General features: G+C 37.0%; 1 protein-coding gene across 1 annotated transcript; it reads left to right on the top strand.

Moving 5' to 3' along the window:
• The first annotated feature begins 6,716 nt into the window (after positions 1-6,716).
• On the top strand, positions 6,717-8,529 carry LOC122061162 (ethylene-responsive transcription factor ERF110-like). The gene is made up of 2 exons (XM_042624365.1): positions 6,717-7,402; positions 7,563-8,529. The coding sequence occupies exons 1-2, from the start codon at positions 6,910-6,912 to the stop codon at positions 8,363-8,365; spliced, it is 1,296 nt and encodes a 431-aa protein (XP_042480299.1). The 5' UTR covers positions 6,717-6,909; the 3' UTR covers positions 8,366-8,529.
• The last annotated feature ends 2,350 nt before the right edge of the window (positions 8,530-10,879 follow it).

Here is a 10,879-nt window from a genome sequence, read left to right as displayed (position 1 = left end):
ATAGCCTAAGAAACTTAAACAGTGCGTTTGAAAAAATTTGAATAATTGATAAGAAATAGTTAGGCATATTAAGAGAATTCAATCCATTCAATGGTTAGAATTTCAAAATCATCCCTATGCATAGCCTAAGAAACTGTATCTCAACCAAGTTTATAAAACATGATATTAGATATCATTTTGGTCTCTATCGATACCAATATTGATCCTGATATGGATCAATTGTATCATGTCATCAATTGTATTAGGTCATTTAAAATTGGTTCGAGATTAAAAATAATAAATAAATAAATAAATTTTTAAGGACCATCTCACGGGTGATGTGAGATGAGGTTAGAAGGTACAGCCGACTGGAAAGAATCCAAAAATAATATTTGTAATTATTGTCATTTGAAGACCATGCATGGGAACAGATTAACTAACCAATAACAAATCCTTAATACTATAGTTAAGTTTTTTTTTTTTAAGTCCGCACATATGACATATGGTGAGTCATGTGTCAGATGTGAATGTGCAAATTTATGCAAAAATATTATTTTAAATAAATACACACACATATATATAAATAAATATATATATATATATATATATATATATAAAGGAATGCTACCACTCCAGCATACCACCATAGACTTAAAAATTTGTGAAATAAAGAAAAGAAAAATCAATTGAAAGTGATTTTACGAATTTTACAAACCATCATTTCACCATAGACTCTGAAAATTGTGAAAAAAAAAATGAAAATTCAATTGGAAGTGATTGTACATTTTCTTAAATTAATTAATTAAAAAAGAAGAAGAAGAAGAAGAAGTGATCGTGATATGATCCATATCTTACAAAGGTTTGGGTTTTAGTGCTAGAATTCATCATAGTTTAAAGAAGAAAAACGCGTATTATGTGAGGTACTGAAAGTTGAATGGTTCTCATGCGGTTGTGAGGTCAGTATAGGTATAAAAATGAAAATGAAAATGAAAATTTTAGAAGAATATTTTTCTTACAATGGTGAAGAGAAATCCAATGCTATAAATCTGCGACATATAACAAGTCACTCTTTTGAATATTTTTTTTACTTGTTCCTAAAAGTTTGTAATTTAAGAGAAAAAAAGTTTTCAAAATAATTTGAAGGTGATTTATCTTAGTAATGTTTCAAAAATTCTCAATGTTTCTTGGGTTTTCAAATACATTAGTAGATTAATTAGATTTACCCTCATTAGAAGAAATAATGTGTTATACTAGAAGTGTAAAAAGTAAGGGTTACAAAATATTCTAAACCCTAACATATTTAATAACAAATTCCCTTATGTGATAGAATGTTTCAAAGTGGCCTTGGTGTTGAAGTCTCATCCAAGTGTCAAAACTCTATGAATAAAGATCTTCTCTCACCGTAGGTGAAAAAAAAACTGAGTCATATTTACAAAGTTGTGTTAGTGTTAGACGTGGTTTGCAGAGCTCAGGAGTGATACTTCTTCACATCCCTAGAATTCCTAAAAGGAGAAAATATAATGTGATTAGTTGAGTGTAAATTTTTTTTTCTTTCAAATTAACTTTGTAATAATTAATTTTACGGCGGACGTATGGACATTCCTCATGTGTGGGATGAACTCCCCAACACTAAGCCAGTGGGAGCATGAGAGGAGGTACATCACGGTTTGTATACAGGGTATCCACATATTAGAGAGAGAGAGAGAGAGAGGGGGGGGGGAATATGATACATGCATCGGGTATGGAAATGAGATTCGGATCAGTCGATTTGGCCCGATTTGAATTGGACCATCTTGAACTGAAAGCAAGGTTTAGGTTTTTTTTGGTTGATATCCACCGATTCTAGATTGATTCTTACTAGTCAGAATAGATCTTGATTCCAATTCCAATTCCTATTTCTTAAACATTGGGGACATTGTGTCCATTATTTCCCTTAATAATAACAGGATTGTCAAGTTTGGGATTTTCTAATTGACACACCTTAAGTTATCAAAAAATTTGTTACTTTATTTGTTTTTGCCATGTTTCTATATCACACCTTTTTTTCCTTGCTTTTTTTCCTAGTAAGAAATAGACATCATCGTTTCATATAAAAATTATATTTAATGTTACATTAAAATGATATTAAATAGTACATTAAATAACTTTTGAGAATGAGACATGAATAATAATCTGAAAGGAGTGTCAAGTTCTAAATGCACCTTAGAGTTATCATTCTGACCGCCCTCTAAATATTAAACTTACAGAGTCCAAATATTTGGGAGAAGTTTTCCTTCACTATGAACCTCACAGCGTGGCCACCGTGGCCTCAGGGAAATCTAGAGACCTGAGTTTTGGTACATTTTCTTCAAGATGGGTTGTGATTTGAGTCAAATTAATTGAGTCAACTCGATATCAGAAAGAGCCATCCCTCTAGCGATCCCTGGGTTTAAATCCTTGTATAGAACATAACAAAAAGGTCATAAAGCCAAGTGAAAGCTATGTACATATGAACCGTGGTTTCAAGTATTGGTATTATATCAGTATCGGTTGAGATCGATCTTCGATCCTTGACCAATCCAGATCGATTATCTGTATTGTTTTAGGCGTAAAATAGTAAAAAATATTTTTTTCTGAAGAACAAGGCGCAAAAATGACCGATACACACCAATCCTCTCCAATGTTGATCTGTACCGGTCTCATTCCGAGAAATAAATCCATGATATGAACTGAAGAGTTGACCAATAGTCCACTACAACATCAAAATCTCTCTCACAAATCTGCTGCTTCAATCCAAGGTCGGAATTAATAATTTCCGACTCCTAATCGTCGTCTCGCCTGCTGATCCCACTGAACCAGAAAATGGTGGCATTGCCTCTCTCTCTCTCTCTCTCTCTCTCTCTCTCACACACACACACACATACGCATTAAAGCTAAAGGCAACCATTGTGAACGATATCTGGTTCTGTCGAAAGAGAGAGACTAGGGGTTAGAATGCCAGATAGAGAGAGAATGGGACGAGGGAGAAGAAACGAGTTGGAGTCAATTCTCAACACAACTCTTCGGCCTGAAACTTTTGATTTTTGACCGGGTCGGGAAGAAGAATCGTTTTCCACAAGAGGTAGGTCCGGGTCTTTATGATTGGCACTCGGAACATTCTCATTGTCTTCTCCCCACGCTAGTGTTCGGATGCGCCCAAGTATTTTATTGACGGAAATGAATGCTCATTGATTGCTCAATCCTTATATTAATAGGGAGTCAATGAAAGAATGCACATAGACATCAATAGGAGTAAGACATTATTCACTATCCATTGCTAATAAAACAAGGGGAAGTGAATGCCCCTACATCAATGTGGGGGCTAATTAATGACTAATAAGGGGTGTACATAGGCATGAACATCAGACAACATGGATTAGATTCTCCGGCTTCTCAGTGGTAGATGTGTCATTTTGCCGTCTTTCGTGGTTTCTTTTTCCTTAATTGCAATTATAATAAAATGCGTTATCATCATTTATATTACAAATATTTTTTTTTCCCTTCAGGGTGGGAGGGAAATCTCTCACGCCATATCAAAGTTGTCAAACAAATGTGAAAAAATATTATCCATATGGGCTATGGAAAAAGAAACAAAAATAGTATATGATAATGGAATATGATACATTAGGCACGTGGGAAACTTTTTCTAAAGATAACCTTAATCTTCTTTAATGTTAATGAATTCCAATGGTAAATCAACTGGATTTCGACATTGAGAAACACACACTTGGAAAATAATATCCTCACGTTGTTAATATGATGATGTTTTCTTATACCTTCTCACATGTATGTTGTTTTTGTTTTTTTTTTTTTTCATAATTACCTTGTAGTGGATTTCATGTAAACGAAAATTATTTTCACACCTAATTGGTATCAATCCTATGAAATGATTATGCCCTTGATGATTTGAAGGCTGATCCCTAAAACCGTAACGAAGACTCTCTCCCTTGATATTTTCACCTTCTTTTTTTTTTTTTTAACCCGAATATTATCTGGGATCTAGGAAACCCCTAAAATTTTATTTAATAAGAGGAACAAAGGGGGACAGTCTGCCTTACCCTAACCCATGAGATATAAATCACTTTGACACTCGCAAAATCCAAAAGAAAAACCAACAAAAGGGGAAAGATATAACTAACATTAAATGGGAGAGCATTATTACCATGGAAAACCGAATTTTATAGTAGATTTACAGGCAAAGTTGGTTAAGTAATCCGCTGCGCGATTGCTTTCCTGAAATGAAAAGGATAAATGAACTCTCAGGGAATTGTAGAAGTTGATTACTTCCTGAAACCAATACCAATAGTTCCACAAGGTACATGATATTTGAGAGATACGTTTCACAATCAGGGAGGAGTCAGAATTAATATAAAAGTCAGAGAGGCCAAAATTCTTATACAACATCAAGCCATCTCTAAAGGCTCTCATCTTCGTCACTAAATTTGTACACACTCCATAAAAATTAGAAAAGACAGCCAAAACATTCCCATTGTTGTTTCTAATAATGCCTCTCCCCACCACTAATATCCGAATTCCCCTTGCTAGCATCATTCACATTCATTCACATTCAATTTCACCATCTTCTCTACTTCTTAATTGTGTAATTCTTTTACAATTTTTTTGTCCACACGATACTTGTATATTTTCAAAATCGAACAATTATAAAAATTTGATAATATTCGGATAAAAAAAATAATTGTAAAAATTTAAGACATTTGAGTTAGTGATTAAAATGAATTTAAATTTAAAAAAAATTCTATAACCATAGAATTTAAAAAATGTCCCAATATTATATGTACACAAAGAATTGAACATGAATTAAACGATTAAGTGTTGAAAAAGATCATGATCCGATCCTACCGAAGTCTCAAAACTAGGTGTTGAAACGTTAAACCTAGCTGACAACGAAAAACCGATAGATCCGTACCAATTCATCCAGAAGGTCAAAGAAGAAACCAGAATATTTGGAGAAAAAAAACAAAGACAATGGAAGGCAGCGACTGCTATTGCTATTAAACTCAAATGGCTGAAACGATTCCACGTGCGATTCACAAAGTAGAGTAGTGCACATTTTCACCAGGCAAATTCCATGTAGTCCACATAAAATTTCTAATGTTTTTCACCCTGCCAAACATCACCATTATCCATTATGAGGGTAATAATTAGCCACGTAGGCTACGCTACGTTGTTTGATATAAAATGAAAATGAAAACTTTTAAATCTAAAAAGTAAATTTTTTAATAATTACCTAACATGATAAATATGGTTGATGTAATACATACAAAATTTCATCCTTGGGTATGATAATTTGATTTTTTTTTAATTTCCTTTCCAATCAAACTGAGTCATGCTCTCCTTTTCCAAAAGGGCCTCATCATTTTTTTTTTTTGTTTTGGGGGTTGGGGGGTGGGAAGAGAACTCTACCTCATAGTGGATATACACACTAGTATTGCAATCCGTGGGAAGGCATGCAATCATCTTCTAAAATGGGATAGTATAGTCTTTTCACAACTACTTTGATTTGGCACAAGTATACTATATTGGGTAGCATTTTCTTTTAGGCAAAAGATGGCTATATGTAGGGATGTCAGTTTCAGGTCTGCATCGGTAGGCCCAATAGAGGCCGACATGTTTGTAAATAAGTAGTGCACAGTGTAGCCACTTAACTTGATAGACATCCGATCGACCTACCACATTTACAAGCCCGACTTGAATCGACTCCTTTAAGTCCACCTAATCCTACCCCTTTAATATTACTTGTATTTTTTTTTTTAAAATATCTGTATTTAATGCTAAGGCTATGTGATATGTACAGTTAAGATAGTGGTGATTATTATATAAAAATTCATCTTTTTCCGGCATAGTTTAATTAATTTGAACTTGCTAAACTAGGGTTGCATAGACATAGTTTAATTGAAGGTGACGGATCTACGAGTCTAACAACAATGCATGAAAAGAAAAAAAAAATCAACTAAACTTGCTAAACTTGGATGGTGTAGTCCTTGCTTTTATTATTATAAAAAAAAAAGAAATATTTTTTAACTCTTGCCTCATTTCCGGATGAATAAGAGCATCACAAAGATGAAGTTTTATGATTTTAAGAACTAGCGACCCTAAACTTTCTAGGTGTAGGATCTGCACGATCAGGTAACATTCTTTTACCACTCATTTCTTTCTGGTGGGGTATGAAGCCCAAGAAGCTTAGAACAGACGAGGAGCCAGAAGAATCACGATAAATCTCCCAGCGTTCACCATATCGCCGCCGATATTGGTCACCAGTCGGCACCACTATTTGTCTATTTTGAGTCAATTTCAAAATGAAAAACACATTTCTCCACAGTATCGACCGATATTGGAATCCTATCAATCGTATTAGATCATACAGACGGTTTTGCTCTCACTTTACTAAGAATTGTTCCATTGTTCCACCGATATCAGATATGCCGATAATGGCCGATACAATACCGATATTTGCAAGCATTGCCTCCAGCCGCTAATGTCGGTAACCTAAGATTAAGAACTCAATTTGAAAACAAATTCTGTTCTTCCTCAATTCACCGACTCTTCCATAAAGAGCCAAATTCAGAAGGGTCTTCCCATAAATTCTAAACCAGTCAAACATTCATATATATGGTGTGAACGTGTACAAGCATAGTCGGCTTCTTGTCAAAATTTCATGCGAGATTTCGGAAATTTTAGAAAAATAACTTAAAAAACGAAAAAGAAATAGAAATCCAACCCAACTTCTATAAATCAATTTTGCATAGACGTGGGTGAGAGACTTGAGAGATCGATTGTGTTCATGTCGGCTCAGCTCTACAGGTTTGAATTCCTTTCATTTATATAGCCGTTGCTTTGCCCCTGAGGTCTTCTCGGTGAAAGATAAGAGATTGTAAAGTGAATTCAGGTTTCATGTGCTTGTTGAAGGTGGCGGATCCACGAGATACAGGTAAGTATGGATGGTATTCGAGGAGGGTCGATGAGAGAGACACCGATGAAGGTTCCTCTCAGCCGCCGCCACCACCAACACCACCACCACCACCGCTACCACCGCCATCGCAACTAGAAGGAACTGAAACAGTGTCAGCGGCACCGATGTTTTCGGATTACAATAGAGAGCGAGAGATGTCAGCGATGGTGTCGGCTCTAACTCGTGTGGTATCTGGTGATAGGAGTGCAGAAAGGATGTATGGATCGGATTTTAGTTTATCTGTTGCAGCATCAAGTCGAGGTTCAGGTTCTTCTGCTTTACCCTCTTCTTCATCTTCATGGAGTGGAGGACAGAAGAGAGGACGTGAAGAAGAGAGTAGTGGTCAGCCTTCTGAATCAGCTATGAGGATTTACAGAAGTTTTGGTGATTTCAGAACTTCACAAGGAGAATCATCATCATCATTTGGTATTGCAGGTTAGTTTTGAATCAAGAAACAAACTTTTTTCCATCATAACATAAAAACAGTATTTTTCTTAGTAAGAGATAAAGAGAATTGCAATTAAGGGGTTCTTGAAGAACCCAGATCTCTCTATCTGTGTATGATAAATGGGTTTAAGTATTTTTTTCTCTGCAGTGAAAGAAGAAGATCAGAGCTTTTTGACGACAACAACTGCAACAGCGACGGCAACACCATCAGTTACCATTCCCAGAGAAGAGACTACTTCACAGGGGGAAGGAGAGGGAGAGAGGAGAAGAAGATACAGAGGAGTAAGACAAAGGCCTTGGGGAAAATGGGCAGCTGAAATAAGGGATCCACATAAAGCTGCAAGAGTTTGGTTGGGCACATTTGATACAGCAGAAGCAGCTGCCAGAGCTTATGATGAAGCTGCTCTTAGATTCAGAGGAAACAGAGCAAAACTAAATTTCCCAGAGAACGTTACTCTGAGGCCACCAATGCCCATTTCTCCAGCTACCCAGTTTACCATTTCGGATACTCGGCCAACCCTTTTGCCACCACCTCAAATGCTTCAGCCATTTATGCAACCTCCAGTGCTTCAAAGTCAGCTACAGAGTTCTGACCCAACAAGGGATTACATTGCCTATTCTCAGTTGCTTCAGAGTTCTGTAGATTTTCAGAGACAGCAATCGAGTCCTTTAGAGCAGATGTTCTATTCTTCACCATTCGCTGCTGCTGCTTTGCCATCTTCTTATTCTTCTGCTACCGCCTCGTCTGTTGCTTCTTCCCTTTCTTCTTCATCTTCTACTTCGTATCCCCTGCCGTTTGGGAGTAATCTAGAGATGGATTATTTCAGGCAGCTACAACAGAGACGTGATCAGGGTGGTGGTGGTGATGGTAGTAGTGGTAGTGGTGCCTCAGGTTTTCCGCCACCATCTTGGACGGAATCCGGTCACTATCCGCCGTCTTCTTCCAGCTGATTCGTATTTTTTGTTATAGTACTTTTTCCTTTCTGTTTTCAGTACTTGTCTTTATTCTCTTTGTATGATTTTGATGTGTTTGATACGGATTTGCAAAGCACTGTTCTATTGAATTTTGTTCATTAAAGAAATAGGATAAAAATGAGAAGAAATTGACATTATCATATCCTTATTTGCTCTGATCAATCCTTGATTTTTCCTTTTAATCATCGAACGAAAAATGAAGAAACATCAGCTCGACGGATTGTCTGTGATTTGGTCTACATAGAAAATTAATTTGTCAATAAAATTGAACTTGAATCACTTACTTGTATGTGTGACATATGGTTAGATGATGACATATCTTCTATTGTTTTCATAAAAACCTTTTTCATATTGTCATCAAAAGTTAAGGTAAAAGAGCGCCCCTAGTTGTACGGCCTTTACCGGCATGAGATCAATGAGAGGTGCACATGAACCAACATGGGTAGATTTTTTACATTTTACCGGGATGAAGTGATAATTTTGCCACCCTATTTTTGTAATGGCGGTGTGACCAGGGAGCTTTTTTTTCTCCAAAACTTAAATATGCATGGAGAAAAACATAGAGAGGTGTTTATGAAAGCAAAAATACATGTGTCATCACTTAACTTGAAACGTACATGCATGTGTGGGTGGTCCAGACGTGCAAAATTCTTCGTTTCTTCCATTGGTTACGAATGTTAGCTTGTGACCATCTTGAATTTGCCACTTTTCCTAAAAGAGGGTTTTTCTTTTACCTTTAGGGGCATTAATGGGTTTCGATCACTGGCTTATATATGTAGGCTACATGTACAGTTAGGTGATGACATCTATCCCTTTTGTTTTTATATATATACTTTCTTATACTCTTAATTTTTTTGGGTAAATACTTTCTTATACTCTTAATGGCATCAGGTGGGGTAGATGTCATCACATAATCATGCAACATATAGTAGGAAAATACCCTCTCCTTCTTCGTATCTCTCTCCCGAGTCCTTCCTTGGGTGGATTCAATCATCTCTCCCTCTCTATTTTTGGTCTTCTTTTTTTTGCAACCCACAAAAGTTTAGCCATGAATCAGATGTGGTTTGTATTGTAGAAAAGAAACTCAATTTCACAAAATCATTTCACTATGCATGTCTTGTAGAAATGCAACCCTAAAATGATGCAAAAGATAATGGAAAAACAAGAACAAGCAATGCACATAGATTTACGAGGTTCGACAAGATTGCCTACGTCCTCAGTGAGATGAGATCCTGCTTCACTATCAATGGAGAATAGGGTTACAACGCTCGTCCTCACACCTCTCAGTATTTCTTTCATTATAGAGAAAGAAACCCTCGCTACAAACATATAGCGAAAAACCCTAATCCGGAAAGTATACAATTGCCCTCAAATAAAAAGTTCGAGCGAGGGGTTGAGCCCCCCTACACCCCCTGCCCCACCTTGCAACCCCCATGGACCGCTAACTGGCTAATGGGACCGCCGTCCTACCTGTCAAGGCGTTGCACCAGTACTCTTTGGATTAAATTGTGACGGAATACAAGACATCGTACACCTACATGTACTAATGCAAACACAGTAGAAGCTGTTATTTCATGGTTATGTAGATGATCCAAAGCACAGAAAACACCCGCACATCTCAAATCGAAATAACTTAGAAAAAGAACAAAAAAAATTGAAAAGGAAGAAAAACACTTTGATATGAAGATGGAGATTTCTTATATGATCGTGGATCTGCATACAAAGGCACAGGGGAGGGGACTATGGGAGATCTCAGCAGTAAGGTGACGATTTAGAGGTCAAACCCAACGGTGATGGAGTAGTCAATAGAGGCATGCCGGAGGTTGAGCATCTCACCGCGGACCTTGTTGGGGTTAACATCAACAAGGGAAAGTTCGTCTAAGAGGTCTTGGGTGAGGATGGTTTGGGGAATGGCCATGCCAAAATTTTCGGTGCCAAAGTCGATGATCTAACAAAGAGACGAAGGGGGGGAGGGAAGAGGGAAGACGGAGAAGGTATTTTTCTTTGGGTTAACCAACTCTGTATTTCTCCCGTTCAGCCAAATCGCTAACCCTTCATTGTTCCTCTCCCTTAGATCTACAGACCACCACGTGTCATCCATCCAGCCCGTGCCACCAGTTTGGCAGCACACCTCCAAGCTATAGAGGAGCCAAATCCAATCAAATGGGGTAGATGTCATCACATAATCATGCAACATATAGTAGGTGATCCGGATTTGACAAAATTGATAGTCTAGGTATATTATGTCTTGTATGATCTACATCAATTTTGGCAGCTCGGTCGTGCTAGTGTAACCATGCATGGTTGTATCCTAAAAACTTTGGAAGAGGGGATCTACAAGACGAACATTTATATTGGTACCTAACGCGTCAAGACAATAGTGCGTAGCAGCAAAACAATATAATTAACGAGGAGAGAGAAAAGAGACTGTGAGAGAGTAGTGCATTGAGAACATGATCTTTCTTACCTGCATTACAAAGAGATGTGACT

The sequence above is a fragment of the Macadamia integrifolia genome, chromosome 2 (assembly GCF_013358625.1).
Source record: "Macadamia integrifolia cultivar HAES 741 chromosome 2, SCU_Mint_v3, whole genome shotgun sequence".
Taxonomy (NCBI): Eukaryota; Viridiplantae; Streptophyta; class Magnoliopsida; order Proteales; family Proteaceae; genus Macadamia; species Macadamia integrifolia.
This window is presented reverse-complemented; position numbering and strand designations above follow the sequence as displayed.